This window comes from Ambystoma mexicanum, chromosome 6q (genome assembly GCF_040938575.1).
Source record: "Ambystoma mexicanum isolate Mex_15411 chromosome 6q, UKY_AmexF1_1, whole genome shotgun sequence".
In the NCBI taxonomy this organism is placed as follows: domain Eukaryota; kingdom Metazoa; phylum Chordata; class Amphibia; order Caudata; family Ambystomatidae; genus Ambystoma; species Ambystoma mexicanum.
The window spans coordinates 999,930,014-999,946,143 of record NC_090937.1 but is presented as its reverse complement, the minus strand read 5'-3'; the positions used below and the strand labels follow the sequence as shown (position 1 = coordinate 999,946,143).

Genomic DNA, 16,130 nt, shown 5'->3' with positions numbered 1-16,130 from the left:
TATGCTATGATATGGTGATACCTAAACCTGGGTGCAATTTTCAAAGTAACTTCCCATTAAATTAGTTAAACTGGTCATGCCAATCATGCCACTTCCTGTGATGTTGGTGAGCATTTATCATGCTAAGGAGACTTGTTCAAGTTAGATGGAGCTCCCTTCAGTTCCACACTGGCTCTGTGTCAGAATACCATCTGATGAAGGGGGGAGTAGCCTGAGCTTTTTTGATTTTATATAATACAATTATACGGATAATAATGTTACTAAATGTGTGATCTGCTAAAAAGATAACACTTTCATAATGCTCCATGCCAAAAAGCATCACACACATGTGTACCTTGGTGTGACAGTTTCCAGTGTCAGCAGCGCAGATTCAAAGGTCACATGTGCCCGCAACGGTTTATTGAGACGCCACCCTGAAAATGGGGATCTCCTTTCCTCTCCACTGTTTTGTTTATTTAACAAACTATTTAACAGATTCCTTTTTTTTAGCCCTATATCAGACACATATCAATTTTACTTCACAAAATAATCACACTGATCAAGAATATAATTTCGCTCAAACATTTGGTCTAAAACAAACACAAGGTGATTTATCGCTTTGTTTTTCACCTTGCTTTGGTCTACGTTGGGAAGTCAGACAGAAAAATTGGAATGCTTTGGGGAATTTTGGATTTCAGACCCCCTTTACTGAAAGGCCGGTGTGTTGGGGAATCTGGATAAAAAGGTTGGACCGATTTAAGAACAAAGACACCCCTCTTCCTTAAGGAAGTCAGGGTCAGATGACAACAAGGATTACCCAATTAAATTATAGGCTATAGTTTTCAGCGCACACTGGGAAGTGAGCTTTGTTAATTTCGAATGTTCACAAAATTCACCCCGTATTGTTCTGCCAAATGGGGATATAATTAAATTAATATTAATATTATTTGTTACATAGGCTAAGGATTTACAGTTTTGTCCCCCACCCACCCACTATAAAGGGAAAGGATTCAAGGCAAGCAGACTCCCCCCACCTTTTGGTTTTCCAGGGCTTAGTTCTACTTACCGTGCAAGCCTCTGTTTAAGGTTCAGGAAAGCCAGCTGCATCTCGGCACGCTCTGGAAAGATAGGGCAGGGGTCTGGTCACTCCACTCTCAATGATGGCTTCCCGCTCTCCAGGACCCAGTCAGCTTTGAGGCCTTCCTAGAAATAGACATGTCCACCCAGATGCACTCGCAGCAATCTCCTCTGGTGTCTCCTTACAGCTGTCAGATGGTAAGTTTCAGCAGCCTTCAAGATGGTCTGTCTCTTCTCTGTGTCTGCCTGTTTTTCTCATTTTCTCTTTGTCTGTTTTTTTTTCTTCTGTCCTAGTGCAGTCCCCCTTATATAGCAGCAATTACATCACCAGTTTTACAATCTTGGGGAAGTAGCCTCCAATAATCCCTGCCACTAGGATTGGAAAGTTACCCCTCTCTCTCCTCCCAACCCCGCCTCCAAGTCAGGGTTGGTTTAAGGGTCTGGAACAACACATGGCAATTGCTGTTTGTAATCACCCCTTTGTCCTCCTTTCAACTTTTTGGCAAAAACTAGTTATGAATCACAACTTCATAATGTTACTATCAACTGCCATTCTAAACATATTTTCTGTTTCCGCTAATCAGGGAGAATTAGATAAGCTGACCACCAAATCCGTACAACGTGGCATGGCCATGTGGCACCTTTCTGCCATTTCCATAAAAAACACAACAGTTATGAATATGTAAGTTATTAAACGCGTCCCTAATTTCATTTTCCACCTGCTCACCAACTCTCACATTTGCAACATGTTCAGATCAGCCAGAAACCTAGCTTAACTGGCCATTACATTCCCAGAGTCACAGGTAGATGCATTCTAAATCCCCCAAATCACCTGGAAATTACATAAAAAATGGTGCAAAAATGAAATGCAATCCACAATATGGCTGCTGAGAAAAAGGCCTAAATGATAACAGTCCTTTTAACTTAATTGTGAATCTTCCTGTGGGACAAGTGGCAATTTCTGCTTCTGACCATTTGTTTTAACTGGTTCAGCCTGTACCTTCATCAGGCTCCTTTGTGTTGTAAGCTTGCTCTTTGAAGTGGGTTCCCCCATTTTCACACATATCAGTCATGCTCCAGCCAAGGGTGACCCTCCTTGAAGTCCCTGCTTTCAGAGCCAACAGGTCTGGAGAACATCGAATTTCGATGCCTTTAGCAGCACATTTTTATTGCGGTTGGTCTTTAGATGGGAGATGTGACATCCAGGCTGGAATGGGAATTTTCCTTTGTGAAGTTTTTCCCACAGCCAGAAACAAGGGCTGCCTTGGGCTGACATTTTCCAAGAAGAAAAAGTGGCTCTTCAAATGTCACTGTTTTGTAGGTGAAACATAATATACATTGGGACTCATTACACGGTAGGCGGTGAGCCATGGCGCTATTAGCGCCATGGCTCATGCCGGTAAAATACCGGCACCGCCTTGGCGGAAAGGGGATTTACCGCCCCATTCCAAGGTTGGAGGGGCGGTAAATCCCCTTTCCGCCATTGCCCTTCCCCATTCCCATTTCTGCCCCATAGGGCTCTATGGGACTGGGGAAGGCGCTAATTACGCCACCGCAATTTTGCGGTGCCGTAATTAGCTCCGAGGTCCCTTAGCGGGTTGGATTTTAACGCCTGCAAGAAGCAGGCGTTAAATCCTCCAACCCGCAAAGGGACCTCGTAGTACGGCGGTAAGGGTTAACGGTCACCGTTGCCATTAATGGTGACCGTTAACCCTTACCGCCGTCCGTGTAATGAGGCCCATTGCATTTGTCAACCCGACGTTGTTCTGTGAGCAGTGATAATTGTTTCACTTTTGCTTTTGAAAGCTGTTTTTATTTGCACACACAAGACCATTTTTGTTTTCAATGTTTAAAAATCATGTTTTCCATGTGACATGGATCTTTGATTGCTCCTACTTTTGTAAATTAAAATGTTGCTTGTCCATTGTAATGACAGGTAGGCCCCTTCCATATGGCTCTTTAACTTGAACTTTACTTGAAAAACAAAAACAAAAGCCAAGCCATTTTTGTTTCAGTGTTTAATAGCATGCTTTTCATGTTAAAGGGACTTCTGTTTGGGGCCTTTAAATGCACCCCACATGCCCCCACCTTGTTCTTCCATGACTCATTGTTGGGGAAGAGCAGGGCAGAGTGAGGTTTCCTTAGGTGTAATTTACTTCAGCATGACATGGGCACTCCAGTTTCCCCTTCCATCTTGGGGTTGGGGGTATGCCATGGAACCCCCTTTTCTTCCTTCTTTTAGGAATGGGCACTCCAGCCTCCCCTTTCATCTTTGGGTCGGAGGGTGTGGCATGGCACCCCCTTTCTTCCTTCCTTTCCTGGTCCCTGGGGTTCTCACTGGAATCCACTCTCACCTCCAGGCTGGAAGTTAAGGAGGCTAGTTCTCTGATAAATGATAGAAAAAGAGTTTCAGTACTTTTTACACACATTTTTCCCCGGGAAGATTTACATATAACTTACAAAATCAACAACATACAGTCATTTCCATTTCACGAAACCCATCTTCTTTATTTTCTTCATTTATACAAATACACAAATTAAATTACTCCTCGTAATATATATACCCTTCCGATTTGTCATCCTTACTTTTCATTCTTCAGATGGTTCCTCTGCTCAACTTTCATTTGGCTCATCGATCAGTTGTAAAGCGTGTCTGGGATAACAGCTTTTCAACTGGTTGATGTGGACCCATTTTTCTTCAGTCGTTTTCTTTTTGGGATGCAGATCTTGTAAGCACTACAGGTGATATGTTATCTACAATTTAAAAGGCACCACGCCACGATGGGAACAATTTCCGCTACTTGGTCTGATTCCTTTGAAAATTGTACAGGTAAACTTTGTCACCTACTTCATACTCTTTCTTGGCGGTCTTTAGATCATAGTAGGCCTTCATTCCTTGAGCCGATTTTTCTAAATTGCGTTTACCATAAGCAAAAGCATACTGTAAGTGCTTCCTTATATTTGCAATGTACTCATGAGTAGTGGACGCATTCATCAGGGTCTGCTCCTATAGAACAGATGCTGTGATAACTCCATTTTCCGTCCAGTCATGAACTGAAATAGAGACATCTTTGTTGCAGAAGATGGTGTAGACCTAAAGGCCATCAGGACAAGTGACAATCGGATATCCCAACTGGGTCCAGAGTCTGCCACAAACTTCTTTAAGATACTCACAATCATTTTGTTGTATCTCTCCACCCCCCGATGGAGGCCATGTGATAGGCAATGTGGAGATTTCATTTTACCCCTAGAATCTCCCACATCTTCACCATCACCTCAGTGGTAAAATGGCTTCCTCGGTCCAACTCAATCCTTTGCGGGGGCCCAAAATAAGAAAAGATGTGGTTGATCATTAGTGCAGCAGGTGTATCTGCCATACAATTCGAGGCTGGTAGACATTCTACCCACTTTGTGAACAAGCATGTCACAGTTAACATGTACTTGTTTCCTCAAGAGGAGCGAATAACTAGCTCGATGAAATTGACTTGCAAATCTGACCAAGGCAGTGCCATTCCCCTTTTTTTAGGGAGCTTTGTGTGTGAGTGAACTGGGCGGGAATTGAGCACACACAAGACACCCCTTTAGGTAAGTGTCAAGGTCCTGGCCCATGCGTGGCCAGTAGGCAACCTCACGCAAGATATCCAATGTCTTTCTTATGAAACACCCTATGACTGGCAGTGGCTGCGTCATGGGCCTGTTACAACATCAGGCTTCAGAATGAGGTTGATACCACCCACTGGTCACAGCCAGATAGAGCTCTCTTTACCAACAAACCGTCTTGGATCCAGAACATCTTGGAAAACTTCATGAACACCCGGAGATTCTCTTTACCGGCATAATTCGACTCTGTTAGAGGAAAGCTTGCAGGTTCTTCAATGTGTCCATACATTTCCCAATAATTGTGTCCTCTTTCTGTGCAGTGATCAAATCTGTATCTAGGATATCTTTACTCCTCTGGGCTCTCGAGAGTTCATTGTTATCCCAAGTTTGTGACCTGGTGACAGCTGCCATTTGGATTTCACCCAGCAGGGATTCTGTTTTTATGGAATCCCCCTGTAGAGCTCTGGATTTAGCCAGCAGGTCAGCCAGGTCATTCAGTCTTCTCTGACCCTTCTATCTTGAAATGACCTCTCATCTTCTTCCAATAGATGGTCATCTCATTGGCATTCACCAGATCGTCGATTGACTGGATCAGTTTGGCATGCTATAGGGTTTGTTGTTGGCACAAAGCATGCCTCGATTCTTCCAGTTAATCAGGTGCTCCACAAACCCATTCCTGACATAATCAGGACATAATCAGTCTGTTATTATGACCAGCTCATTGAGTTACTAGTGCCCTGCAGTGAGGATGGATTGATAAACAGCCATCGACTCTGCAACCTGACTACTTCAGGGCCCTTTTTTAAAACCAGCAGAGGGTTTCAGGTTTTCAGGGTATCATTCAGCCAGGCATCCCCAATGACAGCCACCAGTTTGTTTTCCCTGTTGTTCTAAACATGGTAGGAGCACCCATCCACATAAGCTATGGGTATCCCCTGACACGTGTCTTCTTCATAGACCTTGTGTGGGGGAGTTAAGTATGCCTCCAATTTGTTGATGGTCATTAGTCTTTCATCTTTGAGACATTTCAATGCAAGTCCACCAACCCTTGCGCTAGGGGACTCTTCTTGTTTTGGCCATATCTTGCTTCCAGAGGAAAGCCTTGCATGGACAGAATCCAGGAAGTAATTCTGGAATTACTAACATTCCCAGCCTGGATTCTGTCACTTTGTAGATATTGCAAGGGTTGATGACTTTTGACAATGATGTGCTCCCCCTGTACGAATGGGCAGTAATTTGTCAGCGCCCACACCATTGCTGGGAGTGCCTTCTATAAGTCTTGCTCACGTATGAGATGACCTTGTTGACCTTGTCATGCTTTTGGTACAATACCGCTGTTAGGCAAGTATCTGAGAACCCTGTCTCCAAGAAGAACTCCTGTTCTTTATGGGGTAAGCCAAAGAGCCTGGGAAAGGCTTCTTTTCAGTTGTTTAACTGCCTAAGATTGTTCTGGACCCCACTCCCACTTTACTCCGGCCTTTAATAAATGGACCAAGGGTCAAGTGACCTCTGCTAAGTCTTCAGTGAACTATCGACTATAATGAGTAGGTCCCAAATGGCTTCTTAATTGTCACAGAGTGGTAGGGTCTTTTACTTTGAATAAGGGTTCCACCTTCTTCGCCTGGGGATTAAGACCCTCAGGTGTGATCTCGTGCCCTAAGAAGATTAGTTGGGTCTTACACCACTGTGCCTTCTGAAAGGCCAGTTTTGCTCCAGCCTTCTGCAACTGCATAAGAGCATAGCAGATTTTTGCTATGTGTTCCACCACAGTTGAGCCCTTGATCAAAACATCATCCACATAGGCCAGGTTTCCCCTTGTGCCCAAATCGGGCATGGCCTTATGTAGGAAGATTTTGAACTCATTGCCGGAGTTTATGCCGCGACCATCGCCCAAGCTATTAATTCCCTAGGCTTCTCCCAAAAAGTCAACAACCCTACCCATACGAAAGGTAGAATATTAGACTGGATCGCTGACTCTAACTGTACTACAGTCATCTCCTCTATCTCGGCTTTATCATGGTCTGACCACTCATTAGTGTCCTTTGACCTCCTAACCTCCCAACCATCCGCTACAGTCGTCCCCATGGCACCTTCATGCCCCACAAGAAACAAAAAGATTATGACAATAGATAATGTCATACCTGCTATTCTTCCAACCTTAAACGCCTTGCCTGACAATCTAGACCCCGGCACTTTAGTTCACGAGTATAACAAAATTATGACTGATACCTTGGACAAAATTGCCCCACTTAAAATGCGCACAAGTAAACCCAAAGCCCATCTAAATAAATGGTTCACGCCCGAACTCAAGGCCTTACGCCTCACCAAGAGAAAATATGAATCCAACTGGAAAATATGTGCAACTGCTGAGAACAAGGCTAACCTAATATCTATCTCCCGTCAATACAAAAACGCAGTCTGTCTGGCTAAGAAAAACTCATACAACGATCGTATCGCCAATTCTAAATCAAGCATGAAGGAACTCTTCTCCATCCTAAAGGAACTTGAGTCACCTATTGCCATACCAGACACTTGCACTAAAGATCAGACCTGGTGTTCTGACATCCAATATGCTCTATCTAATAAAATCACTACCCTCCAAAACAAAATTCAACTGAAAAAAGACTCGCTTAAACTCCCTACACTGTCACCACCTAAGGCGATCCACATGCCTCAACATACCAAATTTTCCTTCACCAAAACTTCCACACTTGAGATTGAAAAAATTATCCTCACCCTCAAACCATCCAACTGCAAAGGTGACATCTGCCCAGCACAGCTAATAAAAGACGCTGCCAGAGACCTATCACCATTTATCTCCAAACTGGTCAATGCATCCTTCTCTACAGGCATCATCCCAGCTAATCTAAAACAATCCTGGGTGCTCCCGTTGCTTAAAAAGCAAACTCTAGATCCTCTTATCCCCACCAATTACCGCCCAATCACTACAGTTCCGTTTCTGCTAAAGATCCTGGACAAAGTGGCCTATATACAGATTCAAAACTACCTTGAACTGCACAAACTACTAGGAACTAGACAATCTGGCTTCCGCCCACTACACGGAACGGAAACAGCCCTGATTGACTTAAAGGCCCAAATAGACGAACTGAGAGATCAGGGCAAGACAGCCCTCCTCCTCCTACTAGATCTCTCAGCTGCGTTTGATCTTGTGGACCACAAAGTCCTCTGCAAACACCTGGACGTTGCCGCTCACTTCTCCACCCAAGCCATCAGTTGGATAGAATCCTTTCTAAGTGAGAGAACTATGAGAGTCTTTTCCCCTTCGGCAGCAGCTGACCCTATACCTATTACTTGTGGAGTCCCTCAGGGATCCTGCGTCTCTCCGACCCTCTACAATATATTCACCAAACCTCTGTTCGACGATCTGGACAATCTCGGTATCACCTACACTAACTATGCAGATGATACACAGATTCTCTTCCCACTTTCTGGGGATCACAGCAGGGATGGGGAGTTGGTGAATAGAGTGTATCTCATCATTCAGGCATGGATGGCCACTCACGGTCTTTGCCTGAATGATGATAAGACAGAGTTGATCATTCTGGGCACACAAGCTAATATTAACAAATTGGGCCCGGATTACTCAGCCTTCAGCATAGACGGAAATGCCATTAAAGTCTCGAGGGAAGTAAAAACACTTGGTTTCTATCTCGACTCTACCCTGTCCTTCACTAAACAGGTAAACTCCCTAGCCTCCACTACTGCCTACACTTGTAAATTGATCAGAGCAGGCAAGCCCTTCCTGTCCAATACCAGCTGCCTAATCCTGGCTAGAGCCTTAATTCTTTCCCGACTAGACTACTGTAATGCCCTATACAGTAGCGCCAATAAAGCCACTACCCTAAGACTTCAAATTCTACAAAATAATGCTCTCAGAGCTGCATTAGGAATAAAAAAGAGGGAGCATATCTCCTCGACTAGGCGGCAACATAAATGGCTCTCTACGGAGAATAAAATCCAGCTAAAAATGATCTCATTAACCCATAAGGCCTTAAATAATGCAGCTCCCAGCTACTTAATGGACAAAATAAAAAGAAAAACTTCTAATAGACCCATGAGAATCGCCAATTCCAATTGTTTGGCAGTACCTAGATTCAGACTCGCCAAAATTGGTGGCGCCTGCTTCCCTGTGAAAGCTGCTAACCTGTGGAACGCCCTGCCACCTAACCTAAGAGCTGACCAACCCTTCCCCCATTTCAGAAGGAACCTTATCAAACACATTATCACCAACAACGACTTAACACCCGAACACTCACAAGTGTAGTCCGACCCAATGCACCCTGACGTGACATCAACCTTTATGCTTATTACCGCAAATCCTGTATGTTGCTAACTGTACATTCATGTAAATACGGCAAATCTTTATCTGTACATTCTTGTAATTTGTGCAATATGGTGTAATATTGTAAATTCATTTATATAACATTGTAACATTGTAAGCTTCGCATATACTTGTTGCTGCGCCCGGTAACCTAAGGGTCTGGTGCGCAATATAAATAAATAAACAAACAAACAAACAAAACAAACAAAGAGGGTTTTGGTCCACGTGTACTGCTGCCCCCAAAGTTAAAGGCAAGCTTGTACTGGTCTTCCCTACTCACTGGTACTCTCCAGTAACCATTGGTCAGGTCAATGGCGGTATACACCTTTGACCCTTGAACCTGGGCCAGCCCCTGATTGATGTAGGGAAGGAGCCAACTTGACATGTGGACACGTGTGTTCAACTTCCTCAGGTATGCACGTAGTCACATTGCCCGTTTGGTTTGAGGATCCCCAGTACCGGGTTTTTGAAGGTAATGTGGATCAGACACATTTTCCCACAGGATTCTAAATTCTTAATAATCTCTGTGAGTTACTCCATGGATGTGAGAGGTAAGTGGTATTGTTTTACAAATACTGGAGCCCCATCTTGGGGTCCGTGGGAATGGTGGTTGAATGAATGGATGTGCATCCACAGTCATATCAGTCCACTGAAAAGGTATCTTGGAATTCCAGGAACACCCGTTGTAGCTTTTGTCGTTGCTCCTCAGTCTCACAGGCATCCGCAAGATTGATCCTTTCCTTGACCATCTGCTAGAAACCAGGAAAGACCTCAAGCTTGGCAATTTCAGCAATATCCTGCAGTTGGGTGGAGAGATCTCTTTTGTTGGTGTTGACCTGGACAAGGGATTCAAGGCAGTGGTCCTTGTCTCTGAAACTACCTCCTCCCTCCTAATGTCACAGGTCACCTCTCTCACACTGTAGGGGCAGGAAGAGTACACCATAAAACTCCTCCCATGACTAGTAAAAACCTTTTCTGGAGGAATACCGTTGGTGATGTAGAAGCAGTCGTTTGGGATTAGTCCCATGATTTCATTACCTAAATCAATAAAATAATGTTGGGCATCAACCGCCATTCTAATAAAGGTGTCTGCCCCCAAAGTGATACTTCGAGGGTTGCTGTTATCCACCAATATTTCAAATGGTGTTGTGTTCTAAGTCTACTAGAGGTGTTGGATTTAAATATAAACCTTGTTGTTGGAGATGGGAATTTTGATTTATATATGCGTCCTGATGATTGAGATCTGTCCTCGCCTAATTTTGAGGGGAAGAGTAATTTGTTACGCCTGTCCTGGGATGGTAACCTCTTCTTGCACTTGAACTTCAACCGCATAAGGCAGCAATTGAACTAACCGGAATGCTTTTTCAATGTTGTCAGGTCACATGGGGTTACTTTCCAGTTGGGACCAGACTTTATTATTAATTAGATCCAAATTGATTGCAAATCTGTTGAGAATGTCACTTCCTAGATAAAAGGTGAAAGTAACATCTCTCACGACCCAGCAATTATGGTCTATACTTTTGTTGCCAATGAAAATATTTCGCATACATCAAATGTGTGAATGGTCCGATCTTTTGGGAGTTTCCTGAATAATTATTCACTGATGAAGCTCCTTCCATTATCCTGACATAATCTGGCGAGCACTGGTTCCTCTCCCTCATTTAAATGATTGGGGAAAAACAACTGCTGCCCTTTTTCTGAATGTCAGTCAGACTTTGAGCAGGTTCTCCCTTGTCTTATTTCACAAGACTTAAGGTTTCTTCTGATTTTGGACGGGTGTACAATTTTAGGGTGACCCTTCCAGAGTAAATTGCCACTTAAAACTACTGGGAGGAAGGTTGATTTTCAAGAATGGAGAAGGGTTCCATCCCCTTTCCACATGGGTCTTTAACTTTACTTGAAAAAGAAAAACAAAAGCCTAGCCGTTTTTTGTTTCAGTGTTTAAAATCTTGCTATTCATGTTACAGGGACTTCTGTTTGGGGCTTTTAAATGCACCCACATGCCTTCCTATCCAGAGCTGCTGAAACTCAAAAGTCTAGTAGGCTGATGTGGCTCCTGAACTGTCTGCACCTCTTGTTCAAATTATAATAATGATGTTCCCAGCAGCCTTGTGGCAGGGGAAGTTATTAATATCGAAATATAAGCCATAGTGGGTTTAACATGGTGGCTATTGACAATGCACAATTATAATCCTCACACACTTTGTGTAATGTATTGTCAGTTTGGGGAGCAGTGACACATTCATGAGTGGACCTACTGTGTATTAACTGTCTGTCCTAGGTGGACACACACACAAAACAATCTAGGGTTCAGTGCAGGAAGCCTCTCTTTGGTCCCTTCCTCCAAGGTGCAGAAACAACAATGGAGATGATTACTGGGCACCTTTTTAGGTAGACAGACAGTGAAAGGGGGCCTAGTTAGTGTAGCCCAGAGGACAGGTTCAGTCCACAGAGGTGTCTCCCGTTCTTGGATTTTGCTAGTGGGCCCAAACTTCCTGTTCCCCTGCTCACTTACTGCAGACAAGGCACCCTGGGTATGACATCAGCAGGACAAGCACACTTGTTATAGCAGTCACAATTGGACCGTTAATGACAGCCTTGCTATAGACAAATCCACTGTGGCATTTTGCCTATATAAAGGGGCAACCATCCCTTTAGTTGATTTATCTTTGGAAAACATTTGAAGAAAGATTCACTGGAACCTGTTTGGAAATACAGCCTACTCCAATAGCATCTTCCAGAAAGCTAAATTCAGGAGCTCTATGAAAGAAGAAATGTCTTCTCCCTAAACATCAAAGCATACCAGTTGGGAGCACCAGCTGGCTAAAGTAGGCCTATTGCTAATGCCATGCTGGCACCCAGGATCCTGCTCATTGGTGTTGAAAGAACTCTACAAGTGCTCTATACAAAGCTTTCTGGATGAGAAGGTCAGAAGAAGGGACTCAGCTTGCCCCTGATACCAGGCATTGTGTTGTCCAGCAAACACAGAACCAAGGAAGCAACCTGGCTCTCCCTGCATCTCTGAACAGCATTGCCTCCCATTTGGGAACCTTAGAGGCCATCCAAGCTGTTTCAAGGGTACCACTGGAGTCATCTCCAACCTCGATGCTCAACCGCATCTGCATCTCTGAGACTCACTCGTTGATGAAGCTCCACCATGTCTGCATCTGAGTACCACCATGTCATGTAGCCTACCTGGTTACCAGTTTCTTCAAACTCCAAGCTATCACTGTTGAAGTATCATAACACTGTGCTGAGCCAGTCAAGTCCACACGTTGCTGAATCCAAGTGTCTGCATCGTCTCATCTGAAGCTGCCTGGACGTCCAGCACCACTGACCCATCATCACCTGCCATTTTCCAGCATCTTCATCCTGCAGCTTGTTACCAATGCTGAACCACACACTGTCGTTGGAACCTGTCAATGTCGTCCCCCTGGCTCCACCACTGTTTGGCAACAAAAGCAAACCCTTTTTGATGCTGAAAAACATGAAAGACAAGAACTGGAAGGTATTTGAAGTGGCCTTGTACCCCTGGTCTGCTTAATGGATGCTTGTGACTTTAAAGCCCACTTGTCTACCGTTTGCTGGTGAAGCTGTTGCCTAGGCATCCCTGTCTACAAGCCCAGTGTGCCGCTTCATTTTAAAGTCTTCCTTCTCTGTGTTTGCCTTTCCAGGGGAGTGCCAGTACTGGTTTTATTAGTTGTTGGCATTTCTGTGAGTTTTATTGAGGATATTATTCTTTTATTTTGGTTTCACCATACTAGTGTTGTTTGGATTACTTCACCATCAACTTACCCCCTACCCCCCTGAAATGTACAACCTGCCTGCAGACCATGTTACCAAAAGAGGTAAAGGTGGCGTATCTATCAGGCTGTGCCTGTTTCATTTTTGATTGGAATCACTGCTGGCTAGAAGTAACATGTGGCTGAGAAGGCACCTTAGCCACTACTCATCCCTGTATTGCTGCCCAGCAGTAGTCATTTCATCAATCTTTCTGATTTTCTTTTCTTGTTTTCTGCAAAGCTACAGCAGATGGGGCACGTTAAAAAGGTTTGGTGAAAAAGCATTGGGCCTCTTTATAAGTTTGCTGGTCTGTAAACAAGAGTGCCGGTAAGCTCACCATCATCCTTGTTTCTGGACTGGCAAACGATGTGTCTGCCTGCCACGGCCGCTGTGCCTGACAGGTCTGACCCTGCCGGTCACAGCGGGTACGGTAGACAAACCATTCACAGAAGCGGTGGCACTGTTAACAACAGTGCCGGTGCTTCCGTGTCCCCACTCCCACAGAGTCCTATGGGACTCTATGGTGTGCACTGAAAAAGTCGAAAACATTATGTCGAAAGTCATAGGGCCTCATTACACGGTAGGCGGTGGACCAATGCCGGTAAAATACCAGCACCGCCTTGGAGGAAAGGGGAATTACCACCCTATTCCAAGGTTGGCGGGGGGGTAATTCCCCCTTCCCCCATTGCCCTTCCACATTCCCATTTTTGCCCCATAGGGCATAATGGGAATGAGGAAGGTGCTAATTACCCTGGTCCCTTTGCGGGTTGGTTTTTAACGCCTGCTAAAAAGCAGGCGTTAAAGTACCAACCCGCAAAGGGACCTCGTAGTAAGGCGGTAAGGGTTAACGGTCACTGGTACCATTACCGGTGACCGTTAACCCTTACCGCCCTCCGTGTAATGAGGCCCATAATGTCGAGAAAAAAAATGTTGAAAATGTTTTTTTCTGAATGTTTTATTGTTTTATTTACATGTTTTTTTTTGGGTTCCGCAAGTAAAAAAAAGGGGTAACAAACAAAAAATTACAATAAAGGGGCGTTGGAGGGGGAACACCCCATTTCGAACAAAAAACAAACAAAAATAGACATTCAAAATGTTTTTTTCGACTTTTTTTTCTCGACTTTATGACTTTCGACATAATGTAATTGGAAATTATCACTATAAAACCAGACTCTATGGGAATGCAAAGTTACATTTTAGCAGCACCTGACTTCCCGGGCCGCTGGACCTGTAATCTCCCGGTGGCGCTGGTAAAATAGTACAAGTCCAACGGCAACCTGCTGGACTCGTAATGAGGCCCACTGTTTTGCTGCTGTATCAGTTCCTGTAATATTGGTGGTGATGAGTTTTTTCAGGAGTTGGGATCTCGTTTCTCCTCCAATGGCAATAGAAGTTGGATGGGTGAAGCAGAACCCGTTCAATGCCCATGGCAGCGATAGTTTTATTTCAATGATGACAATCTCTTAGTGTTCTGAACATCTTCCATTTGGAGCATGGATTGAAAACATAGGGTACCAATAACCTCATGTCCTGGGCTGGTGATATCTGGCAATAAAAGCAGTGGAGAACAGGTTACATTAATTTGTTTCACTCTGGCCTTTAACCCGGTGCCCAGGTTTTCGAAAGCTACTAAATATTATTTCTGTAAAGCACGCTATAGAACCGCAGAGTCCTTGCTGTAACAGCAGCAAACTTGTTTTCTGAAAAGCAACAGCAAAAAAACCCACTAAAAGTGTTTGGTAAATTTCCTTTCTGCACTGTCTGTTCCTGGAATGTGGATGTGTATTTCTTGATGTTTACACCCACACTTTGGTCCTCGAGAAGGGGACGAAGGAGGAGGGGCAAGGAGAGAGCCTGGGGTATTTAATGTCTGGTGTTAGAAAGTGAAGAATTTGAACCAGGGCGACGCCTAAGGGTTCACCCTCTGTAGCAGGAATATAAGAAATTCCTTTGCAGAACTTTCATCAAAGCACTGTAAAGGATGTGCTTTAATCCACTGGAACAGATCAAACGTACTGCTTGGGGAAAGAGGGGCATCTACACAAACATGAAACCTCTGAAAATCTTTTCACGATGTCACTATAGCCTACTGGATCAAACTATAGAGATAATATTAAATACCAAATATGATAAATATTTCAATAATACGGAGAGTGTTCGCTCTTATCACCACATGCTCCACAGTGTTGCTATGTTTATATAATACATTTTGAAAGATGGGTGGGTAATTACCAGCCGTAGAAAGTCCACATGACTTGAGTGAGAATCCAGAGACCACGTTGCTGAGAAATCTTATTTTTGTAGGTGCTCCTCTTAAAGTGTATTTAAAGTAGCAGGTGTGTCTAGTAAAAAATCGAATAGCAAAACATTAAAATTAAAAAGTCACAATATCCTTTCTTTTTATATTGCTATACATACACTAGAAACCCATGAATCACGTATTTCAATGAAACACATGGAATATGCAGGCATATTTTTTAAAAACAAAACTGTTAGTAGATTTATAACGAATAGGCGACCTGCTTGAACAAATCCAGTGCCTCCAGAATTGTAACAAATTCGTCCCTGTCATACTTCTCCATCAACCTGCCCCTCGCATTCCCCAAATCCCCTTCCTATTACTCTCGAATTTGCTGTGACTGCTGTCTTAATTATCCCCTTCTCAATACCCTGCACCCACCTCGGACTCCTCAGCCCTGTTCATCCGCATATTTCTTCACCTCCTCCCATCATACCTTAATGGTGTCTACTCGAAGGGCTTCTCCCCTTGTGTCCCCCACGTGGGAGCACATCTCTTTTGCCCCCCATCTTCTACATGTCACGAAAAAGACTTTCTCTACTCTGCCACAACACTCTCTGAACTCAATACGCCTGCCTCTCTGTGCCAGCAGAGAGTGATACCCTTCTCCTCTGGACATATTGCTCATCTCAACCTACCCACCTCAGCCCTTGCCTAATTCTCTCTCCCGCCAAATCCTACCCACAGAACACCTCTCCCATGGTCCCTCCCACTGAATCATCTTATATCCCCTGCCCGCCATGCTGTTTTGTAATGGGGGTTTCACCACCGCACCACCTATGCTAACTCCGTCTCACTAACCTTTGTGCTCAATTTGAGTTTGCACCCCATGCCACCACTCCTGTGACCAAGCCCACCTCATGCACCCTAACCCCACTCCCTCACCCCAACCCCTGTGCTCTACTTGCCTGTTCCTCCTCGCTACATCACACGCCACTTCCTGTCCCAGGGTGGAAATCCATGCTTTCTACGGCCATGGGTTTGCTATCAGGGGCTGTCAGTGGTGCGGGTGTCTGGTCACTGGGGTAGAGGGAAGGTGGACTGCTGAAT

At 44.3% G+C, this 16,130-nt stretch overlaps 1 protein-coding gene across 2 annotated transcripts in view; it reads right to left on the bottom strand.

The window, feature by feature from the left end:
• LOC138516427 (plasma kallikrein-like) overlaps positions 1-16,130 on the bottom strand; it is a 451,405-nt gene that overhangs the window by 186,215 nt on the left and 249,060 nt on the right. For both annotated transcript variants that reach the window (XM_069631547.1, XM_069631548.1), the window contains one exon: positions 15,014-15,123. In XM_069631547.1, the coding sequence (XP_069487648.1) occupies positions 15,014-15,123 (110 nt within the window). The remainder of the gene's footprint in view (positions 1-15,013; positions 15,124-16,130) is intronic.